Source organism: Micromesistius poutassou (genome assembly GCF_964030765.1).
Source record: "Micromesistius poutassou genome assembly, chromosome: 21".
NCBI classification, from domain to species: Eukaryota; Metazoa; Chordata; class Actinopteri; order Gadiformes; family Gadidae; genus Micromesistius; species Micromesistius poutassou.
In genome coordinates this window covers 11,965,900-11,987,511 of record NC_140291.1, presented here as the reverse complement: position 1 = coordinate 11,987,511, position 21,612 = coordinate 11,965,900, and the positions used below count along the sequence as shown (strand labels likewise).

Here is a 21,612-nt window from a genome sequence, read left to right as displayed (position 1 = left end):
GGCAGACTACCGATAAGGAACCAAGGTCAGTGAGAGTCACTTAAGGACAAACAGGATGGGAACCACACGCCCTGGGGGGGGGGGGGGGGGGGGGGGGGTTTGCGCGTTTGCTTTGCGTGTTAACAGGGAGACCGAGAGCCTGCGCAGTGCGAGAGCATAAATCGCGCTTTCAACAAAACATGCAGTGAACTGTCAATCAACTAGGTGGCCAATCGGGTTCCAGGGGTGGCCAGTGCCACCCCTGGAACCTGATTGGCCCCCCCTGTGGCTCCGCCCCTGTGTGGTACAACAAAGAGGAGACACACTCTGCGCTCCCTTTAATGTCACATGTGAATAGCGATGGAATCTGAATGAAGGCCAAATAAATTCTGTTAAAAGTTTCAATTCACACAACACAAACTCATGTTATTTATGTTCATTGAAAACATGAATATTCACTGTTTGTCTTTATTTGGCTTTGGTTTTGTCTCATTTCATTCGGCTGTGCGTGGTGGCAAGATTCAAAGCCCATTTCAGAGAGAGAGAGAGAGAGAGGAGAGAGAGAGAGAGAGAGAGAGAGAGAGAGAGAGAGAGAGAGAGAGAGAGAGAGAGAGAGAGAGAGAGAGAGAGAGAGAGAGAGAGAGAGAGAGAGAAATAAATGGAGAGGTAGAGAGAGTCTGCGATATAAACAGATAGAGAAATAGTGAGAGGGAGGTATAGGACCTTATCTTGCACCCAGCGCAATTGACTTTCTACACCGATGCATGTAGCCTATCGTTGCTAGTTTGCACCCGGCGCAAAGCTGATTTTCGCCCACAGCAACCTGGTCTAAATGCACTAGCGGATAGCGCAATTGGTGTTGCTATTTTGACATGCCATGGCAGGTCGGAACTGCAAACACACGCTTCACACACGTAGGTTATACACAGCACAAACATGCAAATGATTAGCCTGATTTAAATAGAGAGAGAGAGAGAGAGAGAGAGAGAGAGAGAGAGAGAGAGAGAGAGAGAGAGAGAGAGAGAGAGAGAGAGAGAGAGAGAGAGAGAGAGAGAGAGAGAGAGAGAGAGAGAGAGAGAGAGATGGATAGACAGAGGGATGTATGTAGAGAGAGAGCTGATGAGTAAGTCCCTGCGCCAGTTCAGCCTTGAGGTAGAGAACTAAGGTAACTGCCCCAATGCATGCTGGGATAGCAGGCCTTGGCCCAGATGGTAGCAGCATATAATTTTTTGATCACCACTACACCAAAATAAATACATATATTAAGTATTTTTGGCACATTTCACTATCATATCCGCTTTATTTTTTTGTACCCCACAGATGCAAAAACAAAAATGTTCCAAAAGTTAATATTTTCTTCTGCAGTTGAGTAAATACAGCATAATGATAATATGACATCATAATATTAAGCCTCTGCTAATGCCTAATACAATGTGTAGTGACATTGCTATACTCCTTTTCATACAATTGGAACAATATTACATATGCACAAATCCCCCCCCCCACAACATTATTTCTTAAGTAATGTTATTATTCAAACAAACCCAATGCATAGCGTTGTTCAAAGTGAATTGTCGCTACAGTGGACAATGTTTTTCCCATATGGCACCATGCTGTTCAGCATCGCAAGCTGACTACCCGATAAGCTCATTACTTGGGAAGCTAACTTGCAGTCTCTTTCCATCGTCTATGTATAAGCAGTTCAAGCCATAAAGTTCAAGGATAAAGTGGCGCCGTAGCCATGACATTAACACACTTCATGAAGATAGAGATATGAAGAGTTTAGTGGGAAATGCGGCAGGGTTTAATTGCATCTGCACGCATTCCGCCAAATGTTGAAAATGTGCTTTTTGTTGATGAATGGGTCTTCGGATTTTAGATTTTTTAAAGAAAGAATACTATACAATATACATTATTAAATGTTAAATGGGACATGTGTCTGTGTGTGTGTTGTGTATACAGTGTTTGTGGGCATGTGTGTGTGTGTGTGTGTGTGTGTGTGTGTGTGTGTGTGTGTGTGTGTGTGTGTGTGTGTGTGTGTGTGTGTGTGTGTGTGTGTGTGTGTGTGTGTGTGTGTGTGTGCGTACGCACGCACGTGTGGTGACCAGAAAATGACAATGCAGTGCAATGATGGCATCTTCTACAGATATGTCTTGCCTAGGCGTGTTCATATCGATGGGGAACGCATTGATTCTGGGTTTTACACAGCCATCCTCACAATAGGAATTATGTCTGTGGGATTTCATCGGATTTCAGAGAGGGCTAATCTGTTGTTGGTCCTGGAAAATGTCAATCTGATCCTAAAGCCTCCGCAATTACACAAGCTTGCAGATTATTTGTGTATCAAACAGGACGGACATCCCTGCAGCTCGTGAGGAATCTAACTCTGGATGTATCACATGTAAATCCAGCATTTGCCTGGACCCTTGCCTGATCTGGGTAAACAAGTGGTCATTGTGCCATGGCACCGCTGTTTGAGGAGGGTATTTCAGGATGAAAGCTTTTCATCTACTCCTGGTCTTAAAACAACATGTACTCATGTTTAACTAATCGGTCAAGCTTCTCACAAGCCATTCATAAAGTACTAGTACTGTAAGGTGACCAGATTTCTGAGACAAAATCCAGGGGACATTTTGGGTTCAGTGGTGTAAAAACCTCCAAACATGTAGTGTTTTTGTCATAGGAAAACTAAAACGGGGACACTGCCTTTACCCTGGTTACCCTATATACATTTACATTTATACATTTATACTACTTTATACTTTAATATACTGTGAAGTACTGGTACTGGGCCACTTTATAATATATAATTTATACTGTTTATACCGTTTGTTTTGTTTGCCCTGTTTGTCCTTACTTTAGCGTTAACTTTAGCAACTATTTTTTGTTTTCATTAGCACTTTGTATTTTTATTGTATTGTATCTCATCCCGTGTTTCCCACTGCTCCAACTGGGCTGTTGTAACAAAAGAATTTCCCCTCCGGGGGGAATTAATAAAGTTGTTATCCATCTATCTATCATTACAGTGTACCGTGCTACAACCGCACCCAGCACCCACTGCTCCCGCCTCCCACTGGGAGTAGAGCACCCGTAGTGGGAGTATACATACTGAGGGCGCGCGGAGGTCACACCCTCCTTCTGTGAGTCTCCATCTAACGGGCCTGTCCAACTGACTTAAGCCTGAGCCTAGAAGCAGGCCATCCCTCCTTCCTATGACCTAACAGTCCATGGAGCCTATAGTTCCTTCTATTATGTATGCGCTCTGCTGTCAGATCCTAAACATATAAATATAGCAGCGTACACAGAACATAGTGCATAAACACCCAACGGGGGTTCCCTGGGATTCGCCAAAGCGAATGCTCTTATTTTGAAGGATTTAGTTGACGTGGATTTACCCTCAACAGCTCAGCATTGCTCTTAATTAGCTACAGTGGCTAGCAGGCTAATTGGTTAGCAATCCATCAAGTGTTCTAGACATTGTTGTTTTGACAATGGCTCCAGTTAATCATATCATTCTCATAAGAGGATCATGTTAATGCAATAAAAACATCTCCATTCACTTGCATTGATCGCGGAACACACACACACACACACACACACACACACACACACACACACACACACACACACACACAATTGCATGGTGGAGTATAATCTTAACCTTGGCCCAGTTGGCAAACAAGAGTGGGAGAGTCTGATATACATTGTGGGTCATATTTGGTAGAGAGAGCTTACTGTTATCAATGTCCATGCTGCCCTAGTCAGGAAAACACCAGAACACCATTCTGTCATTAATGTGGTGTGAAAGGGTGAAGCTGTGACACACTGAAGTTCTGAAATGGTGACTTTCTGCATTAGAAACCCATCAAAGAAAAACAGCTTGTTAGCTCTGGGCCTCAGCTGTCACAACGTGTTTATAGACAAAATTCAATATTCACTGATTAAACATGGAAAACATGACTTGTGGTTGGTTTATTAGGGCACTTAATGAAAAAATGTATAAAGGCTTAAATGTGTAATGTGTCAATTAAATAATAATGCGAAAAATCACTCTTTATTTCTAATTTAAGCTTTAATACTACTTTTGCTATATGTCCTACATAATTATACAAGCTAATCAGATTTTAATCAGATCTTGCCCTTAGTCCAGTTCAACATTATTATCTTTGTCAATAACAAATCCCAATACAGCGGCCAATGAGAGAAGACGTTACCAATAAAGAAATATCCACATGTACCTAAGTTTCCCTATGTGCTTCAAAACTTAGGAATTATTTGTATTCATAAATCACAACAGAAACATATGGTGTGTGTGTGTGTGTGTGTGTGTGTGTGTGTGTGTGTGTGTGTGTGTGTGTGTGTGTGTGTGTGTGTGTGTGTACGTACATGTCCAAGGTTGGTGTGTGTAATACATTCCCCCAATGCCTGTTTGTTTTGGGAACCCACATAGCGTATGGAGTGCAGGATGCATTAGCATAGACAAACAACACTGAGCTGGGAGGAAGTATATGAGGAGATAATGACCGCAAAGTTCCACTAGTCCTATAAACATAAATATTATCTTTCAGTTAATTCATCCATCTTCTGCATGCACCTATTTTATGGCAATACTGGGCAGAAGAAAATCCTCAAAGAGTAAAGAATGGTTTAAAACAGTCTTCCCTTACAAGGACTATGTGCCACTTATTTTCGTGCAAATAAACACACACACAAACTACACATACTACACATGCTACACCCTGGCTGCGCGCAGATAGGGTTAGCAATGGACCGTTTTGTTACCGTTAATTACTGTGGTCACATTAGCGATTACAGCATTGTAATCAATGCATGAACACCGTTGTATCGCATCTTTCCTTGAAAGGCCTGACAATGGAATGATATAACTCTATTTCCAGGGGTGAATGTGTGGGTTTGTCTTTCTGTTGCATGTTAAAGTAACAGCTCTAATGTTTGTTTGTAGCGTCACGATCATAAACTTGAAGGCTATTATTTGACAGCATAAATGAATGACAGAAATTTGTCATCTCTAGTCATTCTAAGAATGCTTAGCTTTATTTAACTGAGTTACAAAAGGTTAACATTTGCGAGACATACAACAAGTAATTATATATAACTTCTATACGTTTTGCTTGCTGGATTGAATCTATAATATATATTTTTTAAACCTAACGTGTTATTCAAAATCAATCTTATTATAGTACCTGAAATGAATCAATCGTTTTTGGATTGATTGAATCTAAATTAATCAATACAAAAACTTAAATCGTTTGTTGTTATGTTGGGTTTCATTCTTGTGGGGGCTCCTGCATTTTTGCTGGTGCTCATAACTTGTTGAAGATTGGGAGAACCAGTGCAGCCGAATAAAGTTAATTTCCTCTGCTTCACACCATAATACCTCAGATTATGATGCTAAAAAGACACAGTAACGCCGTCATTTTATCCTGATGTGGGGAAAATTGTCCCTTTTCCAACACAGCTCCCGTCCCTCTCTCAGACAGTCCCTGGCCCCAGAGGGCTCTAACCCAGCATCAACAACAGACATTTCTGATGTCGGATGACATTTTTTCTTTCCGGTGACACACCGCCCGGGCTTGAGGCAAGTGAAACCTTTAAATTTCCGAGAGGTCTCCACCAACCCTGTAATCATTCCCTCATACACCACAACCTTCAGCCAGGGAGAAATGACTCCCCAGCCAGGTGTCCCCCAAAGTTTTCTCCAAAAAAAGAGCCGTGATTCTGGTGCTAATTAAAGCCCCGCAGTTCTGGTGGGAGTCTGGAGACCTTCGGAGGGTGTGTTGGCATCAACAACGGTGACATTCACCAAATTAGTGTGTGTGTGAGTGAGTGAGTGAGTGAGTGAGTGAGTGAGTGAGTGAGTGAGTGAGTGAGTGAGTGAGTGAGTGATAGTGTGTGTGTGTGTGTGCCGTCCCTCAGCAACAACCGGTCGCCTTGGGCCATCAATCTACACCGTTTTTTTGTTGTGGCAACATTTCATGTCACGCAGGGATCACTTTCTTGGTTTGTCTGGGATGAAAGGCTGTGGTAAAAATCACAGGAAGCGATCGCTGGACCTCTGGGTTAAGCTGTAGGAAGCAAGGGTTAAAAACAGTGTTTCCTAACCACTTTTTATCTTACGTACGGCACCATAGCACTGAGAACCGACCCCTAAAATCCGAGCACTGTGGTTGAAGTGCCCCTTCATCCACACCAAGCCACACATGCACTCCTTTGGACTAACAATATACTATTAGCATTTAGAGGCATTATTATTATTGTGGCGTGTTTTAAATGGAAGAGGCTCAGGGGTCCTATTCTACTCCTGGTCTTAAATCAACATGTACTCATTGTGAGAAAGTGAAACCCTTCCCACTTCCAGGAAAAGGACCGGTGTATTGGTTTAGTTGTACTTGTATTTGAAATGTTTCCCCCCTGGTACATGGGATGGCCTAACGGGCCTTGAATGGTCCACCTGAGACAAATCAGGTGCCTTATTTAAGGGGGTTTCATTGTGTGTTTGGAGGAAAAAGAGGAAAGGCAAGACTGGTTTGACGCGAGGACAGTACTTGCCCGTTCTGTTATGCTAAATTATGCCAAGGCTAGGCTAGCAAATTGCTAACAGTTTCTGTCTTTATTTTGGAAAGTGAATAAAACTTCACTCTTTTTTTTGGATTTGCCCTTGTGTTTTTGCCTCGTTTCACTCTCCAATCCAGTTGCCCACATCCCGAAGTGGACGGAGTCGAGAGGCTCATTCTCACATTTGGTGGCAGTGGTGGGATCGTGGCGCCCTATGAGAAGGTGGAGAGACGAGAGTGCAAATGGAGGAGCGCTACGTCGGTCAGAGGGAGGAGGACGATGCCTACAGCAGCAGGAGGTGGAAGAGCTACCAGAGACGAGGCCGTCGCCCGAGACGAGGAGTCTGTCCACCGATCACAAACTGTCGGAGTCTGTCCGCCCTCACAAACTGTCGAAGACTGTCCGCCCTCACGAACTGTTGGCGTTTGTCCACCAGTAATGGTGGTAGAGGCTCTTTTTGTCTCGCCACCCTGGTGCCGAGACTTCAGAGGGGGAAGGAAATGTGAGAAAGTGAAACCCTTCTCACTTCCAGGAAAAGGACCGGTGTATTGGTTTAGTTGTACTTCTATGTGAAATGTCCCCCCCTGGTACATGGTATGGCCTAACGGGCTTTGATTGGTCCACTTGAGACAAACCAGGTGCCTTATTTAAGGGGGTTGCATTGTGTGTTTGGAGGAGAAAGAGGAAAGGTAAGACTGGCTTGACGCGAGGACAGTACTTGCACATTCTGTTACACTCATGTTTATCTAATGAGTCAAATAGTCGTATTTTACATTGTTAAAAGCGTAAAAAATCTTTGGTGGGATTGACTGTTGCACAGCCTCCATGGGTCAGAGCTGAATGTGTGTAAGAGTAGGAGTATGCGGCTGTTTGTTTGTGAGACAACAGTACTCTTAAAAAGCTAGCCAAAGGCCTCATTAGGTAAATCATTTAATCAACCGTGGGTGGGGAAAGAAACATAATATTCCAAACAACCTGCTTATGGGATTTGTAGGTTTTATCATTAATTATTTTTGTATTAATTTAAATAGATTCATTGTAAGGAACACATGTCGTTTGGTTTCATTAATTTGTATCATTATAAGAGCAAGATCTGTAATTATTGAGTCCTTTGAGCCTGTTCTGAGCCATGGTTTAAATATGACTTTCTATTTTCATAGCAGCTCAATGTGAACATAAGGTTAACCATGAGATAATACAAGTCCCTAATGCATGTCCCCAGACCCCTTACTACCCAGGTAATTGTTCTGCTTCTGTGTTTTGGTTAGACTCTTAAATTAACCTCCTATTCTTAGATCTAAGTGTGTGTGTGTGTGTGTGTGTGTGTGTGCGCGTGTGCGTGTGCGTGTGTGTGTGTGTGTGTGTGTGTGTGTGTGTGGTCTGAAAACCACACCAAGGTCACAGATTGGACGACAAGGGTAAACACAGGATAGTGTCAATACAGGGGAGGAAACTGAATGCGTCTGAGCCAGTAAGTACAAATACGCACACACAATGTCACATGCACACAGACACACACTGCAATTTCACACAAACACTGTCACACACAAACATTGTCCCACACATATTGTCACACAAACACTGTCAACACACACAGGCACAGACACACTGTCACACAAACACACTCACACACAATGTCAGACACACACGCGTGCCTACCTGCAGTGTCGGTGCACTCCAGCGACGGTCTCGATGATGGAGCACTCCCCGTCGTTCAGACAGAAGGCCAGGTCCTTGTCTTCCACGCACGGCTTGAACACCTCTGAACGCAGGCTGGGCAGGGTCGGGGCCACGGCTAGACCAGAGAGAGAGAGAGAGAGAGAGAGAGAGAGCTTTTCATTACAGTTGAACAATAAAACACACAAGTTATACAAGTACAAATGGTCATTAGGGGAATCCAGCCAGGAAAGTATTCGGGGAACTCAAAGCAAAGGTAGACAGCGCTTGCTCAGATGAACAAACCGGCAAGGAAGACGTTTTGAGGGCTAGTCACTAGGGCCAAAGAAAAAGGGAGTAAGTAGAGAGAGAGAATGACAGAGAGATAATGAAATGTAGCCTAGGACTGCAGTTTTGAATCAAACCTGAGTGTTGAACATGGTCATTGTTGGTCACAACGCATGGGAAGCGAAAGACACGCGAGCTAAAGCAGGCTCTGTGGTCTTTATTCAGCCGGCGGGCCACAAAAAGACCAGAACAGGGCATTACGGGGTTCAATCAAACCTGATAACGACAGATTCTCCACTAGGAAGAGGAAGACAAACACAAGAAACACAATGGAGGAAGAGCTCAGCTCCAAGCTCAACTGTTGAGCCGAAATACCTCCAGAGCACTTCGATGACTTATTTAGTCTGAGCTTCTCCTGAGAAGCATTCCCCAGGCGACACCACTCGGCTGAGAGGTTGTTCAAATAATCCACCCACAGGGGCAGCCAATCACACTCATTACACTGAATCAGGGGTGAGACCGGACTCCACCATCTGCAGCAAAGCCTTCCCATTGGCTCCAGATTGTGTCCGTTTACCATTTATCAGAGCCATGGAAAGACGTAGATGCTCAATGGACGGCCAAAAAGATTGATGCTTACGTGGTTCTTGTTGATTCATGACAGGTCATTTGAATGAGCGGTAATTGCGCATCACTCTTCTGATTTAACACAAAAAAGGGACATTTTCTAACTAGTATGAATTCTAACTAGTATGAATTTTCTAACTAGTATGAATGAGTATGAGTATAACAGAATGCTAATTGTTTTGGAGCATTGCAAACAGACCTGCTTGCCAGTAGAACTGTATATTCTTTAAGTATGATATAATGATATAACTAGCAAAAATGAGAAGATAAGAGTGAAGTGTTGAACAGTTAGCCAACATTGTGCTGCTTCAGCTTCAAGTAGTCAGAATAGTCACCTTTTTAAAAAAGAAAGAAGCAAATCCATCCAGACAGAGCCATCGAGGCTCCAAGGCTCTGAATCCAACAGCCAAGCGTATCAAACTCAATGTTCAATGTGTTGCCATGGAAAGACTCTTGTGAGAAGTCTATTAAATGTACGTCCTCCACTGACAAAGCATTCCACCTACTACAAAAATAAATCACAATCATCTCAAGGTTCAAAAGGTTCAGCCTGAATTAAGGTGTATTAACCAATGCATATAGAGAACACGATTAACTATCAAATCGTACCCAATTTACTTACTGTCTATGGTAAGCTGGTCTGGTCTATTACAGAAGGATAAAGATTGACACAGGGGTTTTAGAATAGGCTAGGGCCTACAAGACTGGGAGGTAACGCTATACGACTTAAATAATTACACACCTCATTTAAGGAAACATGACTAGAATAGCAGTAGAATAAGTTATTTACAAGACTAGTGGTGTTAATGTCATAGGAGAAGCGGTTTTACTTGAGCCCTCTCACGGCTGAGCTGACTCAATGACTAAAGAAGCGCCCAGCTCCCATATTATTATATACAATTAACATAAAGAGAATTATACCCTTATAGATGGACATATACTGGCCTAACCATACTACATCTATCGTCACGTCACTGTAATTTGTATGGGGAATCTCCTATGTAAGTCAAGCCAAACGTTTGCAGTTAAGGTTTATTCTATTTCATTCTATTCTAATGCAACATTGCTCCAAAGTTGGCTGAAAAATACTGTGAAGTTCAGAGGGATTCAAGGCTGTCTGGGTAGTTAAATCTGATTGCAATAGGCACAAAAGGACAAGGCACTGACCTACACAAGTTAATTGTGTTAGTTTTTTAGGCACAATCGTTCAGTAACTCAGCCATAATTCCTAATCTGTAAGCACAATAAGCAACAGACGTATTGATCCTATGATTGAAGCTTTCATAAACACAAACATCAATAGTGTTTCAATGTCTCGGTCTATGCTCATTGATCCATTGTGTCCTTGGAATTAGCCACGGCCATGCCTTGATTCTATCATGGCTGGCTTTCCTTCATGAGGCCGCACCATGCGCTCAGAGAATAGAGAAAGGACGTATTGCTTCCCTTTCTGAAGAGAAGGTTAAAAATAGTCGACGCAAGTGAGCAGGAGCAATCGAAAAACCATCACAAAAGACTATCCTGACAAACAGCATGAGGTAACGCCTTATTATTGGGTCAGAGTGTGAGGGGTAGGCACTAAGCACAGCACTCGATCTCCATGTCCATCCAACATGCAGACCTTTCTAGATCACCTTCATTATAGTAACAGTGTGGTTTGATTCTACGTCTTCAAACGTCTTCTCCCATCCATAGAAACAGCCATGCATCTCACAATAGCGTCGCAGCTTGAAACTCTTGGTCGTTGCTCTATTTAAGAAGCGACGATGTGATTGACACTGCTAGTTATCATGTTATCATGTGTGATGGAAAAATCCTCATATTTGAATTGTTGTTTGATAAGTTTGTCTGTTCTTGTATAACTTGTAGTGTCCTCAGTTTCAACCCTGATTGTCCTGCCCATTTGCCTCCCAGCTGTCTATTGATCCTTGTGCTTTAGGTGATAACGTCACAAAGACAGGCATCTGGAATTTACATTTGTTTGTCGTGAACCCCAACCATTGTAGGTGTTGGGACAGAAGGGCCGTAAAGAGAAGAATTTGCTCTTTGATCTTCTCCTCTTTGATGAACCTTTTGTGTGGGAAAGGTCTGAAACTGTATAAGAAACCATGTCAACTTGTATTCAGGACTCACTCTGCTAGAGAGGAGTCTAATGTATGCATGCATTAAAACCTAGGACATTTTTGCTTTCCAATGTATTGTGTGCTTTATTGCAGTGGGAATCTCACCTGGCCTAGACGCAATCTCTGTTAAAGGGGAATTGCCACGACACATGACTGTAACAAGGTCCATCGCTTCACACTACCTAGGTGACTCCTCCCGGGACACAGGGCGGGAGTGTTTAAAGCCTGTTTCATGTACGGTGTGCCTCCGGAGCCTACAGAGGCGTCGGTGGACGCGGCCATCGCGGGGGGCCGGCTGGACAGGCTGGCCGAGGCGCGACAGCTGGGCTGCGATGCTGCCCGGGGGGGCTGGGCTGTTGCGGTGGGCTGGGTGCCTGGGCGGGCTAGCGGCCGACGGTTGCCTGTGGCGACGTTGTGTGTTGCCTCCCCCCCCCGTCCTCTCCTGCTGGGCTCTAACCGTGCTGCTGTGTCTTTTGCGGTCTGGAGGGGACCCACATTGGGCGGCAGTGTAACAAGGTCCTTTGCTGCACACCTTAGCGGCTGCCTCACTCCACCTGGAGGACTTTTACTGGGCTCCTCCAGACGCAACGATGCAGGGTGGTGGAGTTGATAGCCGGTGTATTGTACAGTTTGTAGATAATGACACATTATGTCATTGGGCTGGGCTGGGGCTCCATGCTGCCATGCAGCACTCCCTGAAAGTGTGTGTGGAGATAGCTCGTCTAACCCGTTGCACACTGATTTCTCAGTGGCCAGCCAGTGTGCGGCCTCAACCAGCCCCAGCGTCCAATCAGACTTGGGCAGGTGAGGCTTCGTTAACCAGCCGTCATCCACACACACTCCACAATGACATCCTCATTTCACAACCAACTGGCTACGAAACAGTAAATCTCCAATGCACAAATTCTGAACACACATTAAATAAAAACAATTCAACAAACCATATTGACGATACTGATTCACTCCCTGTAAGCTAGCTTTATCAGTTTCCGTAGGTAAGCTAGTTAAAATGACTGTGAGACTCTGTAAATTATATTGCCAACTGAATTAAAAATAGATAATAAGTAGCCTGTTTTAAAATGGGTCTCTGCTGCGTGTAGTTCCCAATGTTCGGATCTATTGAGTGTCTCCATGATCCTCCATTGCTCTAAAATAATTGGCTTGATGGCGTAAAGGAGAATGACACAACTCTCTCTCTCTCTATGGCTCTGCTATTTTTCACCCCTGTATCTTCAAACCACAGCTGTAGATATGATATTTTTAATACTATGACCATTAGCCAGTAGCCTAAAAACGCTCTGTCTACTCCACTACTGTGGATTTACTGGCTAGATTATGCTTAATACTGCTAAGCTTGTACGTTCACATTTCAGTCTCAGTTATTTTGGTGGATCTAAACTCTTTAAACCCATTGCACTCCAAGAGTGTTTGCTTTGTGTGTGGCTCTCCTGTGGTTTGTTCCTCTACTCAATAACACTTTAGAAGTTGTCCTTTCCTGTGTCTGAGTGCACATAGGGTTACAAATCGTCATGATATTTCAAATATTCCGCTTTGAGGTTGCAACTGTGATAAACAATATCAAGAAATAGTAGCTCTTTTACTATTTATGCCAATTCACTTGAAAAACGGCGAGGGGGGAGCATAAGGGAGTCTAACATGGGGCGATGAGTTAGCCGAGGGTAGTGCACAAACACTCAACAGTTTAACTCCTGTAGCTGTGGTAGTATATCGTGGAGTAAAGACACATTACGAGAGGGAGAACTGTTTCAGTTGGGAGGTTTGTGACTTAATCCTCTTGTACTACAGGACAACACTGTAGAAGCTAGGGTGGCGAGGGGAAGGGTCCGTCAGATGAAGGCTAATGGAGCGGCGCGCGCAACGAGCTCGGAGAGCTGAGAGGAACATGAAACAAGATACGCTTGACAGGATGAGGGCCGCACCAATAATTAGTGTTTATTTTCCTATTTGCTCTTTGTTGTGTGTGCTCTTCTTTCTTGAGGCTGAATAAACAGCTACGCTCACTTACTTTTAGGTCTCCTGATCTACTGTCCGTCCGTGACACTATGATAATGAAACACTCCATGATCTTGTTTTTGGACGGATATTCCCTTTCGACAGCCAATCAAGAGGTTGGTTCCCCACATCTACCAAACCAAACTATTATCTTATTAACCACTCCAACGTCCCAGCCTATTACCACCTGTGAGTTTGCATCCACAAAAATTGCCTTGGTGGCGGAGGGAAGAGTTTGATAGTTTGATTCTCCTCTTTGGCTGAACAGACATAACACACCCATACAGAGGGATGCCGTCAGGGCCCTCTAGGCCCCTATTTCATTTTACAAAAATGTTTCAGAGGAAATAAACCCTTCAAAACCGCCTATACAATTTGTGTTGGAACATGAAGGGTTAAATGAAAGAAGCTTCTTTGTCAGCAAATCAGAATACTGCAGTTGTTGAGAAGGAAAATGCTATGCAGCTCTGTGATTGGTGGGCCCGCTTGAATTTCACAGAGGTCGAGTAATAGTAGTTCAATGAGACTCATTTCAAATGACAGTAAAAATGACCGATCATACCTTCCCTCTAAATGGGGGGGATTTGTTATTGCTAACTGTATGACAAGTTTGCCCGCTGTGAGGGACACAAATCCAATAATATGGATATAAACTTATGGCCGTGACTTGGTTTACTTCACAGTGGCAGCCGTTTTCTAGGTCCACTTTTAATAAAACATTGGCGTTAATAACAGGAAAACCCACACCAAAGCTCAAATTAGTTCAGAAAACCAAAGCTTTTGAAAGTTATTTCAACTCTACCAACTATCCCGATACCTGTGGATGACGCGATCAGAAAGGAGCAAAAGCTTTACTCTTGGTGTTTGATTTGTCTGCTGCCGTTGGTTATATTATGTATACATATGTCTATGTATTCTACTGAAGTGCACACACAGCTTGTCTGATGATGTGATTATTTGTCAGGAGGATTTTCATTATAGATAGCCAACTGAGATAGCTGTTTTGAGTTTTGGTGATAACTCTCACTCTCTCTGTGCTGTTTGCTCGTTGCATTGCTAAGGCTGGCCTAGGGTGTTCATGTTGTTTCAGAGCTGGAATTGTCAAAGGTAACTTTTGCAGTACCATAGAGAGGACACAATAAGCTTAGCAGTGTATTTTAATGTAATTTTTGTTTGTAGTGTTTGCTTAAATAAGATTCCAATCAAGAATCAATGCTTCAATCAGTGTTTAAGGCAACACTCCAGACACACACACACACACACACACACACACACACACACACACACACACACACACACACACACACACAATTGGAGCAGTTTGACTTCCTGGGATTGTGACAAATAAGGACACGAGAGAGATCAGACTTTCAAAAAAAACCACAGTCGGAATCCCCCACGCCCCAACACACCCCCCCCCCCCCCCCCCCCCCCGCCACCACCCACACCCCCAGCCAACCCCTTAAAGTCCCCGGAATGGAATCTAGTTCAACTCAGGCCTTGATCTGAATCTCTTGCGTGTTCTTGTGTTTTTACTTGTTTTGTTTTTTTCCATTACTGCTACTGTTAAAATCTGGATACATCGCAGATACAGAGAAGGGACATGAAGAGAGGTGGAGGGGAGAGAGATGGAGGGGAGAGAGAGACACAGAGAGATGGAGCGGAGAGAGAGACAGAGAGAGATGGAGGGGAGAGAGAGATGGAGGGGAGAGGTGGAGGGGAGGGACAGATCTCTTTGACTTTGCATGGGGTGCTCTCGAAATGCCTTGTGGGTCCGCCCGTTTTGTCGGCTCTGTGGCCTGCGTTAAAAGTTTAGAAATGTTAAACTTTTCAGGCAGCGACAGATCCGCCAGCCAATCAGATCGCGGTTATGCAAATACACTACTGCAACGCTACTTGGATGCTACTGTCCAATGAAATCGCCTTTGTGATACAACCCGGGAAAACACATGGATATGTCAAAAAGCCGGCCAGCAAGCAGGAAGAAGCAGGAAAAAGCCAGCTTTAAGCGGGGAGCGCTTTGATTGGTTGCAGGCTGCGTCTACAAAGACTACTCCCCCATACGTCAGACACGCCCTCGGTCATCCGTCGATGGACGCATGTGGTGTGAATGTAAGGACCGAGATAGAGATGGAGGGGAGGGAGAGACAGAGATGGGGATGGAGGGGAGAGAGAGACAGAGAGAGGTGGAGGGGAGGGAGAGACAGAGAGAGGTGGAGGGGAGGAAGAGACAGAGAGAAAGATGGAGGGGAGAGAGGGAGAAGTGGAAGGGAGGGAGAGACAGATGAGGGGGAGAGAGAGACAGAGAGAGAGATGGAGGGGAGGGAGAGACAGAGAGAGAGATAAATAGAAAGACAGAGAGAGAGGTGGAGGGGCGAGAGAGACAGAGAGAGAGAGATGGAGGGGAGAGAGAGACAGAGGGAGAGGTGGAGGGGAAGAAGAGACAGAGAGAGAGATGGAGGGGAGAGAGAGACAGATGGGGATGGAGGGAAGAGAGAGACAGAGAGAGAGATTGAGGGGAGATAGAGACAGAGAGAAAGTATAGCAGAATCCTGCAGTAGAGCAGGATTACTATTGCAACAACACATCATCAGTAGGGTAAAACTAACCTGTCTCACGACGGTCTAAACCCAGCTCACGTTCCCTATTATTATTATTTTATTGTTATCAATAAAGCAGTGCTACTACTACTACTAAAGGTGGAGGGGAGAGAGAAACAGAGGGAAAGATGGAGGGGAGGGAGAGGTGAAAGTATAAAATATATTTATACATATCAGATATTTGAATATTAAATACTCAATAATATAAAAAGTAAAATGTGGGATATTCAAAAAAAATCCAGTATCTCCTATGAACAGATAAAATAAAGATATAAGTAAGTATTCACTGTGTATAGCGGGTCATTCCCTTTTAAACATGTTCTTCCACCCTGTGTTCTGCAGGACAGAGCATGCCCTCATGTCTGCCCTTATCACTGCCGGCATCTCTTAGGACAGGGTACCAAACCCCCCCGCGTGTCGTTGCCTGAAGGCTGCGGGGAGAGGCGGTTGATCATGTGATCGACCAGTCCCACTAATTGTTTCATCAAGACACGTTTGCTCGAGACACGTTTGAACAGGGCGCGCGACCCCCCCCGCTCCACCGTTTTTTCGCGGCAATTTCAGGGAGCGGCCATGTGCTCGTTCTGGCGGCCGCGTGGCGGTGGAGCGGTCTGGCTGCTGGTTGAAGTCCTGTTCAACCAGCCGGAGTTATGTGAGCCGCAGCTGATGGTGTGTGTTCAAATCCACCGTGCTCAGAGTGCCCGATCTAGCGCCCGTGTTCCACAGCGTAATAATCAGTGAGCATTACTACTCTTCACGTGGCTATTTCAGCCTCGTTAGATCTGGCATACACACCATCGGTTGATGTCTATGCATATCTTTTTTAGATATAATAAATTAATAAATTATAATAAATTATTTCATATTTTTTGTTACTCCACAATCAATTATTAATGTCATGTTGTGTTGGTTGTGCATACCGATCCGTCCCCCATGGACGCAGTACGGTAAGGTTCAGTGTGAATGCATTGTTTCCACCCTGAGAGGCAGCCTAGAGGAGAGAGCTAGAGAGAGAGGGAGACCGGAAAGGGCAAGACAATGGGAGAAAGAGATAGAAGGGGGGAGAGAGAGGGAGAGATGGGAGAGATGGGAGATAGAGAGACAGAATGAGAGGGAGAAACAGGAGAGATAGAGTGAGTGCGACAGAGAGGGAGATAGAAGCGGGAGAGAGAGAGAGAGGGAGAGATGGAAGATAGAATGGGGAGAGAGAGGGCAATAGAAGAGGATGGAGAGAGATGCAGAGATACAAACAGAGAGCGGTGTTATTTCCCTAACGGGTCCTGTGGTTCTAACATGGGCTACATGTTCGCTACGCAACTCTGCTCTGCTGCAATGCAGCTGCTTGAGGAAACACAAGGCTCACTCTGCGTGGCAAGCGTGTGTAAATGCACGCACGCACATATACACATATATACACACACGCAGCCACACGTGCGTCGTATGACCGTGCACTATACATTCGCACAAACAAACACACGTCTACATTCGTACAGGTTTACATTTGTACACTTGGTACATATATCTACATTCAAGAATTGCCCGTTTGGGATACAGTACAATCTTATTCAAAGAAATAACACACACACACACACACACACACACACACACACACACACACACACAACCAGGATCAGTATCAACACGCAGCTGTTGGCAGTCACCATCTCCAACTGCCACTTTCTGCCGGCCAATGGCGCGAGGCGGAATAATAAGAGCGAGGTAATCCCCCGTTGGGCCAGTGCCGTGGTCCTGTTCAGTGTGGATGGCGTTCTGCAGGCGCCAGTCGTTGGATCTGGCCGTCTGGAGCCAGGCTCAGGAGAAGATTAGAGAACAGGAACAGGAAGTCCTGTCCTGCTCAAAGTTAAAAGCGCAGCTCGGAAAACTTCACTGGATACCAAGACGTTGTTTTGTGTTCCGTTTTGACCGCAAAATAGACGGATCATATTTTAAAAAGAATGAATTCAAAGAGATGAATACTAAACTAATACAATAAAACCAGAAACAGTTTGGTACATGACCTGATTTTCATGTGTTCTTTTCCCTGTGACTTAGATTCTCTCAGGTTAAGCTTTACAGTTTTTGTGTTGCTCCGGAGTCAGCTGACCCTGAGGATTTGGTTTGCATATGAAACAAGCCCTTCTTCTAAAAGCCAATATCACTCTGCAGGCCTTTCAACAGAGACACACTGGATTGCCGTGTGTGCTGTGTGTTATTAATTTGCACAGGATCCCACCACGTCGGTATTCAAAAGGTTATCTATTCCGAGACGCCACTACAAGAATAGAAAATAGAGCATGGTGGGGCTCTCCCAGTGGCATAGATACATAATAATATGTAATATCCCAGTGTTTAGATGGGTCCCACACTACCATACAGCTTACACGTGTCCCACACACACCAGGACCCAATAACAACAAGAACCGTTGAGTTTTATATTACCTTTAGACCCAGGGATATCCTATAGCTATCGTCTTATATTATATTACTACTATTTACTGTTACTTTATTATACTATATTACAACTTAGCCACTAAACTATCTTAATTCTATTCAGATTATAGAACCACATCAAGGCTAAATTAAGGATTCACTGAAGACTTAACAAATTATAAATTAATTGCAGTGGAAGAAGATTGTATGATCCGATGCACCAGAACACATTTTCCTTACCAAACAGCCGCTCTTACTTTGAAAGAGCACCAGACCGTTATCTACCTACAGCATGTCGTTCTCATGGGGGCTCGGGGAAGGTTGGTTTGAGGCTACAACTTCACGTGTCAGGCCTTCAAAGCGTTTGCTGTTGCTGTTTGACTGACTACGTAGAAACCGTTGGCACGTCAGGCGACTTCAGGCTGCAATCACGCGTAACAGGGCCGCTTATTTAGAGGCCGGGAATTCCCAATGTGTCACTGTGATTGGCACATCAAAGATTGCGATAGACGTACAAAACTGTTTTCGAAGCCCTTTCTCTCTGTATTAGGTTTTTATCAGTGTAAACAAGCCATTCGCACAATGAGGGGCCAACTTCAAAATAAAAGCGTTGGCAAATTCCAATTTAGGTTGCAGGCGGGTGGCATTCTCGACTGCAGTGTGACCAGTATCAACGTGATCATCGCTTTAACTGTCTACCCTCTCTCCTCCCCTTCTCTCACTCCCTTCATGACCCCTTTCTCATATGCCTTTCCTTCCATTGCCCCCCCCTCCCCATCTCTGTCTCCAACTATACCTTTCCTGGAGAGATATTATTTCTTCTTAAGCTCCTTCTAATCAATGGCTTCAGAAAAGGTGTATGTGTGTGTGTGAGAGATGTTGATGTGTGTGTGTGTTATACATTTATCATACTATTCCTATATATATCCTTATATATTCCTAAAGATTCTTAGATAACACACGTCCTACAATTGGGTTTAATAAGAGTAAAGGCATACAAGTTATTAGTTAGTGATTGTAGTACTTTCTAATGATTTAGTAAGAAGTAGTCACCTTTCGTCCTTCAAAGCATCTTTAGACTGCTCACATTCAAAATAGACCAAAAATAAAATTGTGATAATCGGTTCTTGCATGCAATTCAAACCACCATCTATCATGAAATTGTAGATGGTGAACACAATAGAAACACACACACACACGCACACACACACACACGCCCCACATGCATGGATTCCTCACAGCCATATCCACGTGGATAATATGAACACATTGCCTAGAAGTTTCACATGTCAGCCACTTTAGGGTGAGCGACATAACAGCTGGATATCTATATATCTATATATATATATATATATAGATATATATATATATATAATTATTTATATGGAATAGGTCTGTGGAAAGCAAATCCAAGGGAACAATGACAACTTCACGTTTGCGTTCAAGGTAGATTTAGTTTTCCATCGTCTTGGCTTCCTTTAGCACTTCCACGCTGCGCCACGCATCCAGCCATAATTACGCCATAAGAGGACAGAGGCGGAGTGCCTTCCTTCGCAGGCCACTTGTTAAGTGTCCTACTTGGCTGTCACAACCCCGCGGAGAAGCAGCCTACCACTGAAAAGCTTTTATGTATGGTTGGTGGTGGTGACCTCTTAACACACCGGGCCCTGTTGATCTAGAACATATTTCGAAACCGCCATGTTGAGTGTGCATGTTAAGATGCACACGTGAGAGTTAACACACATGGACACACACAGACGCACGTGCGCACGCGTGCTAGTGTGAACACACACCAGACACACGGCTTTCCCCTAAAAAACACACACATAGTGTCTGGCACACATACATTTGAATTAACAGGGCAGTAACATATGGATGCAGAGCAAACACACCTCCACAAACACACACACACACACCTTCATAAGCGTATGGCAGCATACACAGATCCCCATGCTGACACACCCACAAGCATCTAAGAGGCGGGCACACCAGACTAAAAAGTATGGCAACACACACAAACGCAAATACACTGGCCTGGAAGGGCATGGTAGTGCACAGACGGGCATGGTAGTGCACAGACACACACACACACACACACACACATGCTTACACACGCGCGCGCCTTAGCTCTGTTCTAATGCCCTCATTAGTGCCTGTAGAGGATCGTTCTCCCCAGGAGAGGGCTGTGTTTACTGGAGCTAACATCAAAGGAGCTAGCTAGACCCAGCAACGCACGGCCAGCATCACCGGGAGGGGGAGGTAGGGGGGAGGTAGGGGGGAGGTAGGGGGAGGTGGGGGGGGGGGGGGGGGGGGGTTTAGGGGTCCTGGGAGGGAAGGCTGAATTCTCTGTTCCCCATCATGCACCATTCCCTTTTAGCAAACAGTCGTTGGTATTCTGAGCGGGGCTGGGGCCCGGTGGGGAGCAGGGTGTGAACAGCAACTGAGCGCTCACCGCCCCCCAAACCCCCCAGAGCTGCTGCGAAAAACCGAAAGCCTGGAGGAGACGTCGGACACCCGTACGACCCACATAACAAACCACCTTCCGGTTCATACGCGGTCAGCCACCGGGGAGAGCATCTCTGAAAAACATCTCATAAATTAAAAACTTTAGTGGGGATGGAAAAATGGAGAAACAGCATTTTAGCCGCATTAGCGTAGCGCAGAGCCGGCCAGAGCTATCGGGTTCACCAGAGGGGAATAGATAATAACATGAATCCATATTTAATGAGGAGGTAGAGCAAACTTATGGCTACCGAACTGTTATCATTATTATTATTATTATTATCACGGTGATGTCATAGGTCAAAGGTCATCAAGTGGGTTTGAAGATCAAACAGCATTCGGATTTGCACACAGCCCCCAGGGTAATTTGCGGCACATAGTTAACGTGGATGACGGCTTGCAGTTACTGCAACGGCTCTCTCCGTAGAAGTCATTTTCTTATAAATACACCTTCCTTATGGATTTCATGAACTTAAACGACGGGTCAGTAAAAGGCACAGAGCAAAGAGGAATAGGGACTGTGGCAAGAAAGAAGGAATGGAGCCATGTGGCAAAGGACTGCAGGTGGGAACCGACCCTGAGTCACCACCACAAGGCATGTCACCAAAACCACAGGGTTAACACTGGTGGTGGGACAAAATATACACACGGCGATATATATCGTCGCCCTTTGTGCGATACGAGAATCAATATACTGGCGGCAAATATCAATATAATATTTGAAAAGAATATATATTTTTAATTTTTGTTTGCATTTATGATGATTTATTCAAGAGTCAGACAGGAAATATCACACCAAATATCAATATTTGAATTGA

The 21,612-nt window shown here is 44.5% G+C and overlaps 1 protein-coding gene across 1 annotated transcript in view; it reads right to left on the bottom strand.

Moving 5' to 3' along the window:
- The window catches only part of nrg3b (neuregulin 3b), a gene marked incomplete at both ends in the record, with an annotated part of 154,296 nt that overhangs the window by 83,404 nt on the left and 49,280 nt on the right, over positions 1-21,612 (bottom strand). The window contains one exon of the mRNA XM_084485606.1: positions 8,215-8,350. Within this exon, the coding sequence (XP_084341732.1) occupies positions 8,215-8,350 (136 nt within the window). The remainder of the gene's footprint in view (positions 1-8,214; positions 8,351-21,612) is intronic.